Source organism: Caloenas nicobarica, chromosome 3 (genome assembly GCF_036013445.1).
Source record: "Caloenas nicobarica isolate bCalNic1 chromosome 3, bCalNic1.hap1, whole genome shotgun sequence".
NCBI classification, from domain to species: domain Eukaryota; kingdom Metazoa; phylum Chordata; class Aves; order Columbiformes; family Columbidae; genus Caloenas; species Caloenas nicobarica.
Window position 1 is genome coordinate 83,994,221 of NC_088247.1, and position 21,759 is coordinate 84,015,979.

General features: G+C 39.1%; 1 protein-coding gene across 1 annotated transcript in view; it reads right to left on the reverse strand.

The window, feature by feature from the left end:
• SMYD3 (SET and MYND domain containing 3) overlaps positions 1–21,759 on the reverse strand; it is a 411,825-nt gene that overhangs the window by 38,931 nt on the left and 351,135 nt on the right. Inside the window, exons 9-10 of the mRNA XM_065632390.1 lie at positions 14,661–14,748; positions 9,981–10,155 (exon numbers count right to left, since the gene is read on the reverse strand). Of these exons, the coding sequence (XP_065488462.1) occupies positions 9,981–10,155; positions 14,661–14,748 (263 nt within the window). The remainder of the gene's footprint in view (positions 1–9,980; positions 10,156–14,660; positions 14,749–21,759) is intronic.

The following is a 21,759-nucleotide window of genomic DNA, read 5'->3' on the forward strand; positions in this document are numbered from 1 at the left end:
AACCAAATCCAGATGGGTAGCAACAGATAAAGGTTGAGTATGCATTCAGGATGTTATCTTACTGCAAGCATGTAAACCTGCTTTTCATCTCAAAATTCTGAGATGTTGAATTGGTAGTGGTTATATTACCCAACTTGGCTACACATTTTGAAATCCCTTGAAAAATAAAAGGCCTTAATGCTGGTGCAGTACTGAGACAAATATCTAAGATAATTTATCTCTAGATATTATAATGAGAGCAAGCAACTAACTAGTAGGACATTCCCTGGTCATCAGTTATTTTGTGTCATTTTTTGTAAGATTTGAGAAATTACATTATGTTCCACAGGAAACAATGTCTGTGTTTCAGAACACCTGAAACAGTACAACACACAGCAATTTCCCATTCTTCCCAAGCAAGATCTCCAGTCATATTTAAATAAACATTTTTAAAACATGTATTTTGTGCCACAGTGTAAAGTGAAGTTCTCTGCAAAATGTTGGGGTAAATCTTGCAAATTCCCTCTATGACGAGAAAATTAATCTCCTAAATGTTTTTCCTTGTTATGACTGTATATTCTGAGGCTTTTGTTTTGTAGCAATGTAGGATCTAATTCCTTTTTTCAAAGTCTGCCAAGCACACTATTGCATGAAAAGATTTTATTTTCTCTTTCTTTTTTCTATTTCATCAACAACGAATCAAGTAGAAAGACCTGGTTTAAGATGCTTCTGCTTGTTGGCTGTTACTTTTGCCAGCTTTCAGAAGACTTCTGAAATTCTGGCTGGCCTTAGAAGTACATTAAATCCTTGGTGTGCATCATTCAACATACCTGAATTAATATGGAAATTTATTCATAATGTGGCTGTAATGAACACACTTCGAGTCCAGAATTTTATCTTCACTTCTAGCAGCCCATCAACCATATCTTCCAAGTATGTACTGTACAGCTAGAGAAAGCTGATTTTCCTCTTAGGAAACTTCTTGCAACTGTCACAGTATCTGTTTTTCTCTTTTTTATCTTTTGTGATGATGGGAAGAAGTTAAAAGAAAGACTTTTCCTCCCTAATTTTGGGCTTCTTATAATTATTCTTTGGTTGCCTATATGCCTATCTTTCTGTCTTTACTGGCCATCTGTGCATTGCATTCCTCAGTTTTCCTGCAAGATGACTTTATTTTGTTTGTAAAATACATAATTTTTATTATTCATTAGTAGACTTGCCTCATTTTCTGAAGGTGATCTTTCTCTCTCTGATATATTTATCTTGCTCTCACTTTTGTCAGCTTTCATGGCCCTTTGGGCAGCCTACTTTCTGTTTCTCAGAGCCTTTTTCCTTAGCAGTGCTCCAGCCTGCCTTTTGTTAGCCTCCCAACATTTGTAATCAGTTAGCGTCTTTGTTCAGCTCTCTACCCACAGTAATTTGCGTTTTGTTTCTTTCTTCTTACTTTCATCTTCAAAGTCACATTACTAAAGGTGATTCAGGCTTCTGTGTCTTGCCTGATGATGAAATGACAAAACGAACCTGCAAAAAGAGGTTCCAGTATAACTCAAAGGACGACAAGGGCATCTGGTAGAGGTAACGGGGTGGGAGAGGAGAAGCACTGAATCACCTGCTTAACCATGAAATTGGATTATCTGGGGTTTGACAGACATCTTGGGGTTAGACAATAGCAGTTTGAGGTTCTCACCTAAAGTAGACAGATTTTCTAGTAGAAAACCAGAGCGGAAAGGAAGGAAGCAGCACATGCAGGAGGGTTTTGCAGGTGAGCATAAGGTCACACTACACTGTCAGTCCTTTCACTCTAAATTGCATAATCCAATGCAAATTACATGTACAACATGTAGATGTTGTACAGAGAAGTAAGAAGATTGGCCATTGCCTAATTTCTGAAAGCCAGCCACTGTTGTATTTTTGAGGTGGTGCAACTAGTGTTCGGGTAGCAGTCAATATTCCTAGCATTTCCTTGAGTAGTTCCCTACGGCACAATTCTACCACCAATTATATGAGGTAGAGTGCTATCGTAATGTGGCTGTGTCATTTCTTATACCAGGACTACATAATTCAGAACTAGTTCTGATACCTTCAAATGTTTCCACTATAGAAAACTGGATTTTATGGTTTTATGGGGTTAAGGAAAACTGACTAACAGACCTTGACCAGGACAAGAGAAATACAGCTCACAGAGATCGGACATAGTGGATAGGAGTATGTGTGAACCTGTTAACCAAGGTAGCATTATGCATAAGATTAGTAAAAAAAGGACCTGGGCAAAAAGGTATTTCTGATTTTCAGGGACATCTGAGTAATACATTCGTAATAAGATCTTCTATTACATTTTAGCCCTTTTACTGAGTAACTGGTGGATTCAAGAGCTGGTGAGCTTTTAGTTTACCATCACACCAGTGACTGTGTGGTCTCTAGGATTTGCTCACTGCAGTTAATTTACCTTTTCCTCTCACCTGCATGTTCAGTTTTTTCTCTTCCTTTCCTGTCAACATCAGTCTGGAAAATTTCAGCTTTACTCAGTGTCACTTATTTTGCTGCAGAACCTCTCTGACCTTCATTCTCTGGCTTCCTGCTGGATCATCTCACCAGAAATTTGGTCATTCGTTGACACAGTTCTTGTTTAACAATACTTCCTTCAGTTTTCTGGTTCTGCACACCCCTCTTCAAAGCATCATCTTTCCATCATTCACTCTCCCTGGCCAGTCTCACCGATTCATCCTTTAAACAGACTACATTCTTCAGTTTCTTTGCTCCCCTTATCTGCTGCTCCTTTCCTCTTCCTTCCCACACAACTGTTTTTCCTTTTCAGTAACTTTTCTACTTTTTACATAGAAAAAATATTGCTTTTTCATCTTTTTCATCCTTTATCTCTAAGGCTGATTTGACTGTTTTCTTGTTTAAATACCACGATTTTCCTTTTTCACCACTGTTCGCATCTCCACCACTAGGAACTCTTAACTGATTTCCTCCTAAGAAGAACTGCCAAGTCACTACTCTCTGCCTATTCAACTCAAATTGACAATTTATTCAAACAAAGAAATAGGTATTTTCTGACTAAAATCGGATTCTTTCTAATTCTCCCCCTAGAGAGTGCATTGTTCCTTACAACTTCGCTGCTGCTATTTTCTGCATGTCCTCTCTTTTATTGTCTCTTTCATCAGAGGTACTATTGTAAGTTTATTTCTTTGTTAATGATTCCCCTCCCCTTTGTCTCCATTTTCACCATGACTTCTACCTCTAAAATAGCTTTTTCAAAGCAATGCTCAGTTAATGTCAAAGGAATCCAAAACTCCACATACTTCATGTGTATCTATTTTTAACTTAATTGTTCCCTTGATATCACTTTCCAATCCCATTTTAGCTCAGGTTCTAACCAAACCTTTGTTTAGAATCTGTATGCCATCAACTCCCCTCTTTTCTTCTTTGTGAATTTCACACAGACACCGTGAATTCCCAAAAATCATTCTCAAAATTGTTCCAGCTGAATAACTGTGCTGCATTTTTCTCACAATACACAGGTCTTTATAACATCTACTCATACATTTGTAGGTCGCTATATGAGAGCTTTATATTTGCATAGTACATGTTTAATACTCACTCCTATTTTATTCATGTGTCCTTTAATTGGTGTGTGATAGCAATCAGACTAATGAAAAGAGCTCAGGTAAGGACTGCAGAAGTCCTTACTTTGTAAATGGCAAGTATGCATGTCCAAAAAAACAACAACAAAAAAACACCCCAACCAACACAACAAACCACCCCACCAAAAAACTGATCCCCTGATTACAAGACAAAGGTAACTATTACTGTTTAAGGGCAACAAAAATAAACAGACTCTTTCAGTTCTGGTAGACAGGTAGACTAGGACTGAAATCCTGGAGAAATCAACACTTCTAGTTGTGTCAAAAAAAAAAAAAAAGAAACTCTGGGAAACCTGGTGATTTAGTTCACTAACATCACTAGGAGATAACTATCTCTAAAATTCAGATTCAAATAGCTCTTGGCATATATGAAAAATGAAACTAGAAACTAAAACTCAAGCTACAAGCTAAAACTGAAGCTAGTAAGCACCAGTATACAAATACAGAGCTACTGGATGAACACTGTCAGAAAAAATCTTGCAGCAATAAAGCTATTCAAGAAAGTCTTAGCCTATTTAATAAATGTAGTATATACTGAATGAAGTACTGCAAATTGACACTGATGTTGCTGAACTTCCACTCTAGTGTCATAGAGTATATTGGACAACCTAGAGACCTCAAAATTATGCCTGAAAAACAGCTGGTGTGACTGAGGAGAACAGTAGGAAATTTTACCCGTGTGCACAAAACCAAATGTGAAAATGGGGAAAGGTAGATGATGGAGTGCTTAGAGGAGTGTGGCCTTACAGAAGTCATTGAGGATTGTGCAGCTCAGTATCACTTTTGGGCACAACATGTGGTTGTAATGGAAGAATACAGGAAAAACAACTAGAAAAGAACCAAAGAATCAAAAGCTGTATAACATGACCATATACAGAGTACAGTGCATGAGAAGGTCTGACTTACACTAGGAGACACATGTTCAAGTGAAGAATGTTTTTGTTAGACTACAAATATGACTTACAACATCAACAGTCTCTCATAAAGATCCCTAACTGCTTCATGAGCTGCAGTGGTTTGTAAAGATGGTCTGGCCTCCACTGATTTATGCTAATACTGTCAGCTAATTTCATATAACTCACTAAATACAAGTGGTGGAGAGTGATCTGCTACCAGTAACCTGGAAGGAAAGCAGAAAGGTGATCTCGGTGCTGTCCACTGTTTCTACCTGCTTTAGAAATCTCGCATTCCTCTGTCGATTTTCTTATGCTGAAGGTGCACCAAGGCTACTTGGTGCTCTTCACTCAGGTTACAGCAACAGCTCCCTGAGGTTCCAATGAGTTGTGATGCCCCCAGCCTTGCACTTTTGCAGAGACACAACATAGTCTTTTAGCAAATGGACCTCATTCATCCTTTCACAAACCTCTGATGTTTGCTTGGGACTTCTATCTTACTGTCTCTAGGTGACAAATCAGCGTAACCATTCATGAACCAATAATCAGTTTCTCAATCTTAATTCACATCTTTTTGTTTAGACAATGGAAAGAAAAAATATTCCAGCTATTCAGATTTTCCCATGAGTTGTAGCTTTTTAAAAGTTTCTTACAGTTCTTTGGTAAGATTTTTTTCCTCTCCACGCATTTTGCTTGAAACATTAGAATAACAGGCTATTGCCATTTTGTAAAACACCAGAAAAGTGAGCAAGGTAGATTTTATTATTTCTCTTCTTTGTTTCATTCCTTCTTAGAGTTTTCTCCACCTTCACATTTTTGCCTCCCTCTCAGGGGATCCCAGGGTAAGATTTATGTTTACTACTGATGTTTTATGATTAAGACACTGAACTTTGGTTACTGAATTACCACTATCTGTAGGTTCAGAAAACTGCCAGCCATGCACAAGTCCCCAGGGGACCTCCCACAACCAGGGTGCTGCTTGGCACTGAATCCAGACTTTAACCCTTAAGCACTAGCATCCCCCTGTGGTCATGTTTATCACTGCAGTTTATTTTTTTTTTCTTGAGTTTTCTAAGTCCTTTAACTTTCAATGTAAATGTAAATTCAAGTAAATTCCACCAGAACTAGCCAGCACTTACAAGTTTGCTTAATTCAGCAAAGAATATATGTTTGATCATAGGTAAAGATGAAAAAAATATATTTATTTCCAGTCATTGCATATATCATGTATGTATTACAAAACACATACCTGTAAGAGCAGGATTTTTTTAGTAAAACACATTTGAAAAAGGGGGAAAATCAGACCAAAAGAAAATCAGATTCTTTTTTCGAGAGCGTTTTTGAGGAAGAGAAAATAACTTCAGAGTCTCTTCCAAGAATATTAGGTTCTACAGCTATTTTTGGCTTTTTTTACAAGATCAGGACTCATGGAAAAGATACTATAGCAACCATCAATTTTTAATTTACCTTTTGACTGAAGTTCACATACTTAGAAACTACAGTCCATCATATCTATTGAATTAGAATTCTAAATCAAAAATTCCTGCTGACATTTCATTCACACAATGAAAACTCAACCATGTTCTCAGAAAATACTCGGTAAGAAGCACATCCCAGTCACTGTTCTTAAACCCAGCCCTTTGCAAAACAATCCAAAATTGTGCTGACTAGGATTGTTTTCCCTGTTCCTTAAAAGATCTTGGTCACTGAGGAAAGGTGAAGTAATGGGATACTACAAAACGTCACTGGAAGGGATAGGAGGAGTGAGAAGAGCAGACAAATGGTGCATGTCTCACACAAAAATGGGATGCTCGCACCCACCCAGCTCCCTCCCTCTCCAGAAGCAGAACAGCCACATCAGCACAAGCTCTGTATCGGTGCTGACTCAGCAGAGGGAGGATGGAGGGGGAAGGATGTGCAAGGCTGCCGGGGGAAGAGACAGAACAGCACTTCTTGCATGACACTTCTCTACAGGATGAAAAGAAAGAATTTCCTCTCCTTGTCGTTGGAGCCCTCCAGTAACTCCTAATGCTGCAGCACTGGAGGTGAAGGATTGTTAATTAAAACAGGCCATATGAAAAGCTGTGGGACTTAGACATTAGCTTTAAGTTCAGCAGGAGATGATGAGCACTGCAGAACAAGAACAAGCATGTTTGTCCTCTCTGTATCAGAATCTCACCAGAGCTGGTGCCACAGGAGCACAGAGGCAACACAGCCTTACCCAGTCCCTTCTGCTTCCTAAATCCCGTAGGCCCCTGATGTCACTTAGCTACTTCTTCTCCTCCTATTACTCGTGTTATAATAGCTGGGGACATCTAGCAGAGTTTTATAGCAGAAGTGTACTTCTACTCTTTGTCTGCAGTGTAAGCACTGAATGCTTGAGACGAAGGGGAGGGTGGGAGGGGACAAAACCAACCAACCAACCCCCACAAACAAAACCCCAAAGCAAAATAAAGCAAAAAAACCCAAACCCAACCAAACCAACCCCACAAACAAAAACCCGAAGCAAAACAAAGCAAAAAACCAAAACCAACCAACAAACAAACAAAACCCCAAACCTAACAAAACAAAACCCAAACAAACCACAAAACAAACCCTAAACCCAGTCCCCAGAACACATGTGCCTTCTCTGCAATTTAAGGGCTAAATGCTGGGGTCCTTCCTCAGAGGTAACCTAAGGGAAATCTGCATTACTTAGTATCTCTGACTCCTTCGCGAGCAGCAGTCAGCCCGGAGTGTGAATGTGCTAACTGAGACATGACAAACGCGTGTAACACCTCTTGCTGATATTCCATTATTCTGTGGTTAAGGCTCATGGGGATTTTTGAAATGAAGTTTATTTTCGCAAGCTGCTGAGTACTGACTATGATGTGGGGCAGCTTTCACTGAGGGAAATATCTTAACTTTTCTTAAGGCGCTTGGACAGACAACTACTGTGACATTTACAAGAAAAAACAATGTAGATGCATTTGGCTTAGGCTACTCAGTGAAAGTACATGTTGTAGTTTTTAAGAAATAATGGACAATTATGGTGCAGCACAAAAGAAGGCAGCTTTTCATCTCAACAGGTGCCATATTTCTGCTTCTTTTGGACGTTCTAAAAATATTTGAGGGGTCCTAAACAATGTTCCTTACAGGTTATTGTCACTACCTAAAACATAGAGGTCAGTATTCAGTATGACCAATCAGTTTCATGTAGTTTGACCATCTGTCTCCACCAGTTACATGAAGTGGATGATTCTGAAAAAGTCAGCAACCATCATAATGAAAACATGTTACAATACAATGTGTCACACAGCACTGAAAATTAATCCTGCTGCTAAAGAAATGGAAAATGCACAATAAACACATTACCTGAAATTAAAATTGTTTTTTACCAAATCTCCAGAGCCTTTAAGGCTGTAACAATGATTTCCTATTTATATAGACTGCTTGAATTCTCAGGTGATTCCCTGTGGAGAGCTGTATGAATACTTTTTCCAGAGCTGAGGAAAGGAAAATAGATAGCTATAATGGAACTGCAGGAGCAGCCAAGCAGTAGATTGATTCAACAGGAGAAATTCAATGCATCCCAAAAGATTTCCTAGGATTTGCTCTCCCGCTGCTTAGGGCACAATTTGTTGTAATGAGAAACTGAGGATTTTGTTTCAGGTGTGTCAAAGCTTGTAGTGATGACTTGAAGGTATAAAGAAAAAATAACAACTGAGAATGTCTCTTAAGTAATGCCTTTGGATGAGGAGAGAACAAGGACAAACTCTTCAAGGTGCGAAAAAAGTCAAGTATCTCATGTAAATAGCATTCCTTAAGAGATACTAATTGAATGCACAGTTGAACCCTTTCCTTCATATCCAAACTCCTGTATTAAATAGCTTGAAAACTACAGTACACTTCAGTAAGCAAAACAGAGAAAGCTTTATTAAATTATCTGGTAAAATTGCACATGGCTTCACTGTAATCTCTGCTCCTGGAAATGTCTGTAGATGAAACCTCAGTTCTCGGTTGTGAATAACTGAATTTAAAAGTTATAAAATAATAGTAATTTTTTTTAAAGTGAGGGGGGTTTTGTGTTGTTGGTTTTGTTTTTTAAATTATTATTCAATAAGAGAACATTTAAAGAGGCAGACTGCTCTGTTCATCTGGAGTGTGCCACACGGTAGAAGGCTGGCAGGAAGCCTGCACTGCTGTAGTTCTACATAAGCCCTGTTTGAAAAGGTTAAGTGGGACATGCACGGTGTGAATTACACCCTGAAGACGTGAGAATTTGTAGGTACTCATGCCCTCCTCTATGAGAAGTAACAGTCATTTTGAACACCAAGCTTCTCTACAGCTCTAGTGTAGCACAGCCTATGCAGATTTCTCGCTAATTACTTTCTAGTGAAAGCTCTGAAATGCTGTGTTGTTTCTCAAGTAAAGCCCAGAGTTTTATTCAGAAACAGGCTGCCAGATGAAATTTCCTCAGGTGAAATCCTGAATGCTGATGGCAGCCTGGTTTGATTAGAGAAGACATGTAAAATCCGAGATGTTCATATTCACAGCAGCACATATTGTTCAGCACTAGCATGCCCCTCACACTTCTCAACGTGACACTATGTACGGGAAAATCATATGGTGTAGATGAACCAACAGAGAAGAAATGGATGCTCTAAAAACCACCTTATCACAAGAACATTCATGAGTGAATGACTTATCTGGACACTGGGCACAGGTTTACATTTAGTTACAAACAATGCAAATATTGTAGACTCAAAGATTTGAGTCTTAGATCTTTTAGAACATAGACCAAAGCAGACGGCACCCGCCCTTTCTTCACTAGATTACCAAAGTTGCATCACAGCCCCAGGCTCCAACCAATTTCAACCACACGAAATAGGATCTCCTAGAGCATCCTTCCTTATCAATGAAAGGCCATCAGACTCAGAAACTCTCCCAGCACATAGCACAGGAACAAGTAGTGACCACAGAGAACAGCAAGTGCTTCAGCACATTGGCCTGTTCCCAAAATAAGGACCAGAGGCTTTTTCATTTCCAGTTGAAACTCATTTTCTAAGATTTTTTTTCATTCTTTCTGTAAATACTACATAGAGAGTATACAGAGAATACACATTATTTCAGCCAGCTACCTGTCCCTCAAGCTTGACCTACCTCAGCATAAAACACTGATCGTGGCAATGAAGTCTGAACCAGAAAGCCAGCTTCTGTTCAGGGATGGGGCAGCATCTGAACACATGAAACACTGAGGAGCTAATAATCAGTTACTATCATATTTCCTATTACCATTTTATTTCTTCCCAGCCTGACTGTGGATGCAGAATGGGAGTTGTGCCTCATCTGTTTACCTGGAAAGCAAGGCAAGATGTACAGCAAGAAATAAAAACAATGAGAAGCACCTAGATGAAACATAATCTTTGCTTTTAATGAGACGAGCCCCTCTTCCCCCATCCTTGGAAACAGCATCTCTTACCTGTATGGTTCCAGAGTCCTGCTGCCATAATACAAAGCTTCTTCCCAGGATTCCAGGTTAATACAGGCATCCATGGCACAGTCAAGCATTTTCAGCTGATAGATATTTGTGTCTGGAAGACGACCCTTATAGCTGCTCAAGAGATTCCGGCATCTCGCCAGAACATTCTCCCACTCTGTTATTAGGTTTAGTTAAAGAAATATCTTTAATCAAACAAAAACCCAAGTTCTAAATATTGTTAGCAAGGAGTAAGAGCTACAGGCCATTAAGATAAAAGAGCTGCCATCATTCCAGACGCTGCTTCATTTCTTGAAAACACACTTGAACTCAGAAGTGGTAGCTTAGGTAACTATGCTTTGTTTATATTTAGCAAAACAATTTCTAAAAAAAAGGCAGTATTTCAGAAATAAAGGGTAAAAGAAAGATGACAAAATAAGAGCATATTTTAATACACAACAAACTGAAATTCAAATACTTTTCATTTAGCTGCTGAAACTTTATTATTTACTTAAGATACTCCCCCAATTCTTACACCCAAAGGCAAGAACCTGTGGAAATGTGTCTTAACAAAATGTGACACAGCTAAAAGAAGAAATTTAATTTCCTATATATTAAAACAATGACACATACTTTAAAGCTGCCTAAGATTTGCTTTAGGATTCTTATGAAATTAGAATATTTTCTTCCAACTAATTAATTTTCTTTCTCCTTGAGCTGTAAAGAGCATCGGATTTTTTCATGTACAGCTGCATGTTTCATGCATGAGAAAGAAAAGCATTGCAGTTGTGATGTCTGACTTTAGTTCAGGATTAAGGACCTTGGCAGTAAAGAAGATTTTTACCCTAAATGCTACAAGAAGATTTTTTGCTGTGTTTTGAAGAGAGGAAAAGTAAGCTAGGTCTTGCATTCACTTTAGCTGGCTGAAGGAGAGAAGCCAGAGAGACGTGGTCAATGGGGCGGAGTCTGGTTGGAGGCTTGTATCTCGTAGAGTGCCTCAAGGGTCAGTACTGGGACCAGTATTATTCAATATATTCATCAATGACTTGGGTGAGGGAATTGAGTGTACTATCAGCAAGTTTGCTGATGACACCAAACTGGGAGCAATGGCTGACACGCCAGAAGGCTGTGCTGCCATCCAGCGAGATCTGGACAGGCTGGAGAGTTGGGCAGGGAAAAATTTAATGAAATATAATAAGGAAAAATGTAGAGTCTTACATCTGAGCAGGAACAACCCCAGGTTCCAGTATAGGTTGGGGAATGACCTACTAGAGAGCAGTGTAGGGGAAAGGGACCTGGGGGTCCTGGTGGACAGCAGGATGACCATGAGCCAGCACTGTGCCCTTGTGGCCAAGAAGGCCAATGGCATCCTGGGGTGTATTAGAAGGGGGGTGGTTAGTAGGTCAAGAGAGGTTCTCCTCCCCCTCTACTCTGCCCTGGTGAGACCTCATCTGGAATATTGTGTCCAGTTCTGGGCCCCTCAGTTCAAGAAGGACAGGGAACTGCTGGAGAGAGTCCAGTGCAGGGCAACGAAGATGATTACGGGAGTGGAGCATCTCCCTTATGAGGAAAGGCTGAGGGAGCTGGGGCTCTTTAGCTTGGAGAAGAGGAGACTGAGGGGTGACCTCATCAATGTTTATAAATATATAAAGGGTGAGTGTCATGAGGATGGAGCCAGGCTCTTCTTGGTGACAACCAATGATAGGACAAGGGGCAATGGGTACAAACTGGAACACAAGAGGTTCCACTTAAATTTGAGAAGAAACTTCTTCACAGTGAGGGTGACAGAACACTGGAACAGGCTGCCCAGGGGGGTTGTGGAGTCTCCTTCTCTGGAGACATTCAAAACCCGCCTGGACGCCTTCCTGTGTAACCTCATCTGGGTGTTCCTGCTCTGGCAGGGGGATTGGACTAGATGATCTTTTGAGGTCCCTTCCAATCCTTAACATTCTGTGATTCTGTGACTAGCTGGATATTCCTTACCACAAATCGCTTATTTTCATTACATCCTACACTGGTTTGACTTCTCTGTGGACCAGATTCTTTTCTCTGACCACACCTATGCCGAATAGCAATACTCCCAGATTTTAAAGTAGTACTGTCATCTGGGACTTCATAGGAGTCCAACAATGCAAGCAGTCTAAACATTGAAAAGATACCATATACACCAGTAAGAACAAATTAAAAAAAATAGATTTCTAGTAAGAGAAGCAATAACATTGTTTCACAGTCCTTTCCCTACAACCAGCTCAAGAAACTCAGTAGTTAGTTTCACAACATTACTGAAAATATTGTTTACCGCAATCCAGCAATGGATTTAAATGTACAGTGGTAACCTTGTGATGAAGTAATTAGTCATTCCTGAACACAGGAATATTTACATGCTTAAATTTAAGAATGCGACCGCTATGTGGCTGGGCCACGATTTATAGCATGGTTGTTACAAGGCTAAACTAATTATTTGTGAATTGCTCTCATGCCCCTGGATTGAAAGAGCCACATAAGGGAAAGAATGTGTTGTTATAAAATTGCACCTTAACCTTTATATCTCTGGCAAACATCCATGTATTCTTTACAACTGATTAAGGAGAGACAAACAGAAAAATGAGGGATATTATTTCCACTTGATACATTTTTTGTAGAAAGTACAAAGCCCTGACATTCTTGAAAGATTACCGTTTTAGCTGATGCATAGTGTTAGTCTGTCTGCTTTTGCTTCTCATTACACTGCTTTGTTCACATACTGGCATCTAAGAGCAGATGTGCTATATTGCAAAACCTATTGGGACCAAATATTCAGGTATGTAAATGGCAAAGTAGAAAACCCACTATCAGCTGCAACAGGACAAAAGAAAAGCTGCCTGTCCTGTATCTGCCCGGGACTAGAGGAGCAGCCCTCAAGCAGCTCTGCTACTGTTGCATGGACTGAGAGGCAAAGGAATCCTGTTCTCCATAGTAATCCCTTTGCATTGGGCTTTAGCATCTCAATTTGTGTGCTTAAAGTGGAATTTGGGTCTGAGAAAGTTCACTCACATATTGTTTCAAGTTCTCCAACTGCAGGTTTAGCATTACAACACGGTATCAGTTACAATCAGACGCTCAGGTTTTGGAGCTCAGGTAGGAGCTGTTTGTTTAATTTGTTAAAAAATTACATTTGCAGAAACTAATGACCATGTGCCTCAGTCAGCAAGGAAGGTTTTCTGTTCATTCTTGGCAAGTGGACAAATGTCAAGCCCCCTCTTCAGGTACTGCACTCGCCACTGCATGCCAATTAGCACCGGTACTGTGGGGCAATAGGAAAGATGACACATTTGAGATAGTCCATGTCTGAGAACAGAAGCTCAACAGACAACAAGGACATGTTTTTCAACCAGTCCTGATGCCTTTTACTACAATGTGTTTGATTAATTTTCAAGTATCAGTTAAATCAATATTAAAGACCCTAGAAAAATTCAGTAGGTGCAATTTGTTCTGTGATTAAATACAGGAATGTGAAATAGGACCAGTATTCTGGCTCCATATTTTTTTGTATAAAAGTGATTGCAGCTGCATGTTGCATATCCATAATTTAACTTCCAGGTTAAAAAAATGGGCCCTGAAGTATAACTAAATGCCTGAAGATCTATTTCAGTATTGTCTGACTCAATCCAGTGACTATAGAGGAACTTCAGACTAGAAATTATATGAAGATTAAAGTGAGTTGAGATGAGTTTTGCTAACAAATGAATCTCTTTCGATTAAAAAGAAACTAACTCAAGGGTTTTTGGTTCGTGTGGTTGTGGTGTGTGCGTTTTGGTTTTTATATATGTATATACAATAAAAATGGTGATCATTTGTTTCCAGCCTGGAATATCACTAAGCAAACTTGGTTTTCACACTGCTGAAGAGGAGTACTGGAAGATTTAATTCTCTCTATCTCCAGAGAAAGACCACATTTCTGAAAATGGTAAGGCATCTTCTACAACGGGCCAAATTCACAGTCAGTGAAATTACACTGAATAGACTAAGATGAGAGAGGGATCAATATACTCACAGTCTTCCAGTAAAAATCGCCACCTCTATTCTGCTCATCTTTTCTTGGTTGTTGCTGTTCACTAGTTTTTTTAATTGGATTGAATATCTACATGATGGCAATTAGGCTTCAGTTCTGTTTATTAGTGCAAGATCATCTCATTTAATCTGTTTAATTATCAATTATTGTTATATATTATTATTATAACTTATTATAATGATTCTATAATGTTTGCAATGAATCTGACTGTGATTATGTCCTTGCTGTGCAAAGAATGAGAACCTGGAAATGTCACAATGAGAGTAATAGGACAAAGAATTTAACAACATTTAAGATTAAGCTTTACTTCATTTATAAGTGGATTTATATGAAGTGGTGGGCTGTGATGGCAGAAGTATAAACCTGAGTCAAAATATCCCTTCACATCATAGGCACCTCCTGTCTCTGCCATGAAGCAGTTCCAGTCCAAGTAATGAGATACTTGACTATCATAAATGTAATTAAGAATATTACACAGTCTAAACATCAAATGAATTAAAAATACATTTTAAAACAATAGAAAAACATAAAAGTTTAGGAAATAAATCTCAAAAGATGAACTCATACTAAGGGGCTCTCTGGATTGTCCTCACAACTGAATGACAGACTGCAGCCTGTCACTGAAAGGATACCTTCTTTTGATTTTGGATGTCTCACTTCATTTACAGCATTTTTTACTTCTTTCCAGGCATGCTCTTCACCAGCCAATTTCTCAGCATCCTGGTTAATGGAAACAAAAGCATTTGATGAGAAAAACAGTAAACTAAGAATATGCAGTAATGATGAGAAACGGTAAAAAGATTACACTGACAAAAGCTACTTGTGGGGATTGTATTAGTTTTTTGTAAATACACAAAAAATCATACTCACCCTGTGTTTGTAAGTAAATGAGATGGCATCAAGAAAAATTAATGCAAACTTGGAAACATAAAATACTCAAACCAGGTATTAGGTTTGCAACAAGAACTATGATCAATCAGAAAATATAAATAATAGCATGTGATTTTTACTATCAAAATGCACTGAATAGATCAAATTCTCTCAAAGACCTAGTACCTAACGCTTCACAGATCCTCAACTACACTGTATAAAGGATTTAGAAACTAATTTTGATTAACCATGTGGTGATTATCGAGACTTTGCAAACAGTGGGAGGCTACCTTCATCCATGACAGTTATTACAGGAGAAATCTACTACTCAGAAAAAGCTGAACTTCAGTTTTCTTTTATAACTCATTGCTATTTCTTCCCTATTCCATCAGATTCTATAAACAGTTATATTTTTCCATTGCTTTATCATAAAGAAGGCAAAAAATTCTTAATGGCTACAGCAGTAAAAGAAAGTTCCCATTTCCTACTCTCTAGCAGGGACTAACTGCACCTTAGGAAAAACCACTTGGAACAAATTTATTAAAGCATCTACAGACACAGTTAAGCATCTTGAGGGATTTCCAAAAGCATCTAGATATACAACTTGCATCGCTTTAAGCAGTTCATTATCTCTCCTTATAAAAGGCCCTGCTACTTGCAAAACAGTTTTATAAGTGCAGATTCTTCCAGGAATGTTTTAAATTCAGTTCTAAAAAAAAAAATCAGCTTTCAGCAGGGCTGGAAGCCTGGAGATGAACAAAGAAGGTGTGTGAAAATCTAACCAAGCACTTTGTAACCAACAGATGCTCACTGGGCATCACAGAAGTACTTCTGTTAAAAAGCCTATAATCTGTATCTGTCTAGAACTGCATACTTTTCTTATTCTGCTGCTCCTTATTTACCATAAATTCAGAATAGAAAATATTTACAGTGAGAATCAGCACTCACTTTAACATTTGATTTGCAGTTTTGTCTTTCCAGCTGCTCCATGAAACAGAAAACCTCTGTCTGTTCCTGGGATCATCAAGATTGGTCTCAGCTGCCCCACCATTCTCTAGGGCCTTATGAGGAGGCCTGACCCCACTGCATTTAGCACAGGGACTTCCCCTACAATCAGTTCTTTCATCAAAAAGATCACCTGGAAATAATTTTGTGCATAGCTGAATTTGCCACTGGAAGACATGAGGTGAATGTTAGGACTAATAAGCTTGTACTGTAGAAATTTAATCAGCACAGTTAATGTACATACCCAGCTCTCTTACAGCTTTGCAATGGACTTACACTGAATCTTGCAGCTTCAATGTAACCTCTACCAGTTTGTACGGGGCTACATAAATTTCCGAACTCACCCTGTTAACCTGTAATAATCTGTCTCTGAAACATCTTTGTATATCAAGTGCTGCTCACTGATTGATCTAAAAGATAAATCTGGTCTGTAAGATACTATTAATGTCTGTGAAATTTTAGCTTTAAGGACCTACCTGAAAAATTAAGATTCTTTTAAGCTATCCTTTCCCACTGGCCCAAGTATAATTCTCAGTATTTCTGTAGCATGCTGCAAGCCTTACGACTAAAACCTCAGATATATGGGAACTGAGACAGATTTGTAAGTGAAGAAATAAACCTAAGTACACAGTTGTTACAGGCCAGTGACTGAGGCATCGCTAGGGCTCACTTTGTACACAGTGGAACAGATGAACGAATCAGGTTAAAGCATTAATTTACACTGGATTAATTTTTCTCTTTCTTGTGCAGTATTTTGAGTTGCTTTCCATTGCTTTCTAGCATTTCATTAACAACACAAAGCAATGCAAGGTTTGCATTTCCGTTAAGTTCTACACTAGCTCATAGCCTTAATTTATCGCTGTCTTCATATCCAGGTAGAGAACAGGGAGTGTCTGTTGGACCAATAATCTCCCAGCCCTCTCTGGATTCATGGTCTTTATCCCTTTTCTGTAGCAAGAGACTTTAGGATGGAGGGAGCTGGGCAGGATGCCCAGCTCTGGGAAGGATTTAACTCACAGGTTTCAATGAGATGTTTTCTGTGTTCTCAAGATGAGGCATTTTGGGGATCGGCTTATGTAAGAACAAGCAAAGACCTGGCTGGCTGGGCGTTTTACTCCTCTACTGTTCTTCATCAGCTTTACATACACCAAAGAAGTCCCGTCCTTTCCTGAACACTTGTTCAAAGCACAGAGGCTGCTTCCAAACAGGCAGCCAAGCAGGGACTGCAAAACAACCAGGAGGGCTTGCCACTGAGAACACTTCTGCCTTCCAGCCTAATAAGCTTTTTCCAATAAGTTGTTTCTGTCCCTTGGACAATTCATTGAAAGTCATGGCCATGTGCTGACTAAGCCAGCTAAAATACAAAGCTGCCTTGCAGTTGGAATTATGGAAATAATCAAAGTGATTAATAGTTATGCTGAACTGTTTCATTTAATTTAAGAGCATGGCAGTAACACCTATGGGAGATTTAGCTTTCCACAGTGTAACACCCATTCAAAGCATCTTTTTTTCAGAACACATTCCCAGTCAAACCTCCAGGTGTGCAAAGCTGCCAACAATAAAAGAAAACAGGCTTTTTTCATCTGTAGAAAGGGAGAACGCTAGGCGAAGAAAAGGAAGAGGCTTTTGAAAAAGAACGAAGAGTTAGTGGCTTCTGCCTAATTATATTCCTTATTTCTATCATTGACGCATAAGAGTTTGCTCTTCAGGACAACAAAATGTTTGTGTCTTGGTCTAAGGAGTTGCTAGGAGCAAACCGAGAGCAGAAGTGTTGGAAGGCTTGTTGGGAGAGGAAGAAAATACAGCTGCAACACACACTTTTCCATGGCAAGCATGCAACCTCATAATGCTCTTAATAACACAGATAGAATCAATTGGAGGCAGAAGGGTCATTAGATGTGCTAACTGAAACCACAATTAAGGAAAGCCAAAAATGATCCCGTGACTTATTTTGAGCAATTACTCCAGATGGAAGATGGTTACAGCACCTGCTTTCTACTTACTTCAAGCATGTGCAGGGGAAACTTGTTCATTAAAAGATGAGTTAAGATGCAACAGCAACATTCCAATTCCGTCTCTCCTTTCTTCCAAAGTCATGGCAGGTGCTAGCACAGCTTTCTTGATAAAACACACCTGGGGATTTGTCATCTTAACACTGAGGCTTTCTGGAAATCTCCATGAACTACCTAGCCCTGACTGCTTACACCTGTGCTTCTAATCCTTTAGATGGAACAATTTCCAGTTATATTCGGTTCTTCTAGTAACACAAGCTATAAGCTAAACTCTTCACACCTGACACCTCTCAAAAGAAGGACACTGTGTACCTTCACATCTTGAATTTAGTTAGGGTACATAAAACATGAAGGTTTACCTACATAATTCAACCAGACAAAATTCTACCTTTGAAATATATTTGGCTCTTCAAAATGGACAAACGCAAAATATTCTGTAAAGCAAAACTTTCCTGCCATAAAGAACCATTTCCACCCCATCCCCCCCAAAAAATTAATAATTAGTTCACTGTATAAATGATTCAAGAACAAGATTTTTTGTTTTTAATATTTGCTTGAACATAATAAATTCTATAGCTGGTAGATCAGAACAATATTAGTTGTTTTTCTTTCAGAATGCTTCCAGCTTTTATATCCAATTATTCTCCAGACTTTTAAATTTGCAGATATATATTGCAATCCATGTTTCAGGAGCCTGGGAGCAGACATCATCAGCTCTTCCCAGCGCATCCTGTAAATACTCGTAAAAATAGCCTGTGGTACACAAAACACCACTAAATGTCAATATTTGCTTTAAATATTACACAGTCTTTCACAGTTCAGGTTCCATTACTGACGCTTGTAAAAATGAAGCTATAACCACTTATAACAAAGCTATAACAAAAGAGAAACAAGAAAACCAGAGGGTATCTGATGATGATTACAGTCTGTCTGCATAGTGATCAAATGTAAAATGTTCTGTTCTTCTGGCTTTAAATACATATAAATATATAAAGAGCAAGTGTCATAAGGATGGAGCCAGGCTCTCCTCAGTGACAACCAACAGTAAGACAAGGGGTAATGGGTTCAAGCTGGAACACAAGAGGTTCCACTTAAATTTGAGAAGAAACTTCTTCTCAGTGAGGGTGCCAGAGCACTGGAACAGGCTGCCCAGGGGGGTTGTGGAGTCTCCTTCTCTGGAGACATTCAAAACCCGCCTGGACGCCTTCCTGTGTAACCTCATCTGGGTGTTCCTGCTCTGGCAGGGGGATTGGACTAGATGATCTTTTGAGGTCCCTTCCAATCCCTAACATTCTGTGTGATTCTGTGTGTTTGTGTGATAGGAAGATTTATTATGAAAGTACCATCTCCTGAAACAATTACAGCCAGCAGCCACCACAGAAATAAGCATTTGAAAATGTTCACGTGTTGCGTGCCCTCCTACTCCTTTGCTCCCATGTTGTTTGTAAGAATCAGTTCTCTCCCTATCTCTTCTGCTATTCTAGTGTCCCAACACATCCCATCCTTAACTGAACTCTCCTTAGAAAGGAGTATAATCTTCAAAGTACGGATGTTTCTCTTTCCTTCTCGTTGCTTTACAATCTTCCTTTTCTCCTGACTACTCTTCTGTTTTGTATAATTCCTAAAAGTGCTTCCTACCTATTCATTTCAAGCATCACTGCTTTTACACAGTGTTAGCAGTCACTGTTCTCTGCTATCTCAATATTTAAAATACTGAATGTTAAAATATTCCCACACAGACAGTACGTCCTCTCAGAGAAAATATCTCTCTTACCAAAACAAGCATGTGCCAACCAGTAATCATCATTGCCCCCTCTGCCCAGATGCACTCCCATAGCCCCAGCATTGCTCGTCTGTAATGCACTGCACCTCTGAACATCTCCTGAACATTGAAAAGGTTGATTAAGGGCTAGTCCTCCTTTCATACTTAGGCTACAGGAAGAAATAAAACCTGGATTTTCTGTCCTCTCTAAATAGTTCTTCTTTCTCCTTCTCACAGATGGTGGCAGAGAAACAAGGCAGAGATTTGCAATGGAGAGGAACCATGAAGCACACCCCGCCTCCTTCCACAGCAGGGAGAAGTGGCGAAGGGAACTCCAAACAATAAGTAATGCCTACACCTCTCTTTTTCCTTCACAGCCTTTCTTGTATAAGAAGCAGGTCCTAGGCCATCTTCATTATATGTCTGCTTCCAGTGCTCAGGTACCCAGTCCCACAAAGGCAGAAAGGAGCAAAGCTTCGTAGGGGGTATTGGAGTGCCAGGCTGCCCTGAGAGGAGTGAAAACAAGGTCTAAAGTTTTCCATGAACAGTATCTTTTAACTACACAAATGGAATATAAGAGTGTAATGTAAGCACAAGCAAATGTCAGTTTTACAATGGTAAAAACCTATAAACCATAGTTCAAACAGAAATGAGGGGTTTAATATGAAATATTATTGGATATCATATTTTTGCAAGACAGAAAAATCACACTAAATAGTCATAATAGTTCCTTCTGTACACAAAATGTATGACTATATAACGTTCTTGTTCTCTTTTAGTGAAACCTTTAAAAGTATCTTTAAAAAGGAAATCTCCTGGACTGCCACGTTTTAACACTTTAAAAGCTACAGATACCTCAAGTATCTGAACATTTCATATAAATTGCTGACGATGGCTTACGATTTGCTTAATTTTTTAAAAATTTAAGTGGCAACTACAGGTGTATCTCACAGAACAACCCTGACCAAATTGACGAGTTCAAATCAAAAGAGGTTTTCTTGGGTTTTGTTTGAAGAAGGTGTAAGAAGAGCTCAGACACATTTGTATCAGGGCATGACATTTGAAAACAGATCTCTGATACATTATGCTCTGTAACCATAAATAACAATTTTTTATTTATGATTCTATTTAAAAGTGCAGCAGTGAATGTATGTTTCTAGTAAACTCAGTAAATCATTGTTTTATAGTTGGTGGCAAAAGAAAAGCATTAAATGAGTAGAAAATATTGCAGATCTTCGGAAGCTTCATTTTCAGTAAGAGGAAGAAAAATATTGGTCAGAAAATTTGATATGCAAAGCACTATACTGTGGCTAAACAGAATTTGTGATTTTAGTGCTTCAGAACAAACAAGGCACAAGGGCCTGCCAGGAGATCACAGGTGTGTGCAGCTACAGGCACAGAAAAACACACTTGAGCCGTCTGCCAAAATATCTGATGTCATCTCTTATAAAACATCTTCAGTCTTTCTCATTTGCATAGATAATTTGTGCTCAACTTTGAAGTCACAATTGTATGATGGGATGGCAGTTTGTGATAGAGGACTGTACAGCTGACGAAAAATGTATACTCACTGGGAAGGGGAGGCTGTTGTGAAGCAAACACTAGAGTTTGACTCCACACTGGAACTTGGGCGGGATTTATATTTGTACACTGGATGAAGCTTAAACTGGGAATCAAAGAACCCTCATCTCTTATTATGAGGGCCGTGGTTTATAGAAGCCTGCAGCTTCAGTTGAGGATTTCATTCACCTTCACTGTTGTGAATGTACTTTGTTAAGAACTACGAGTATGTGAAATCATCAGTGCACACAGCCCTGTCATGATTCAAGGTTTACATGTGATTTCTGAAGTTTCAAAAGCTCCCCTGCCCTGCCCCATGAAGAATAACGCCAGCTCCATAAATGCCAGTTCAACTATCCTTTCCAACCCGCATAAGATTGTCCTCACCAGAAGGTGAGCTGTCAGAAGAGAGGACCTTCTGTTTTCTGTCATATGGCTCTGAAGAAGGCGGATGGGACATATGGCAATTGCAAAGCTCCTTTGTCTGCAGAGAAAAACAATGTTGTGTTCTCTGTGAAGCTG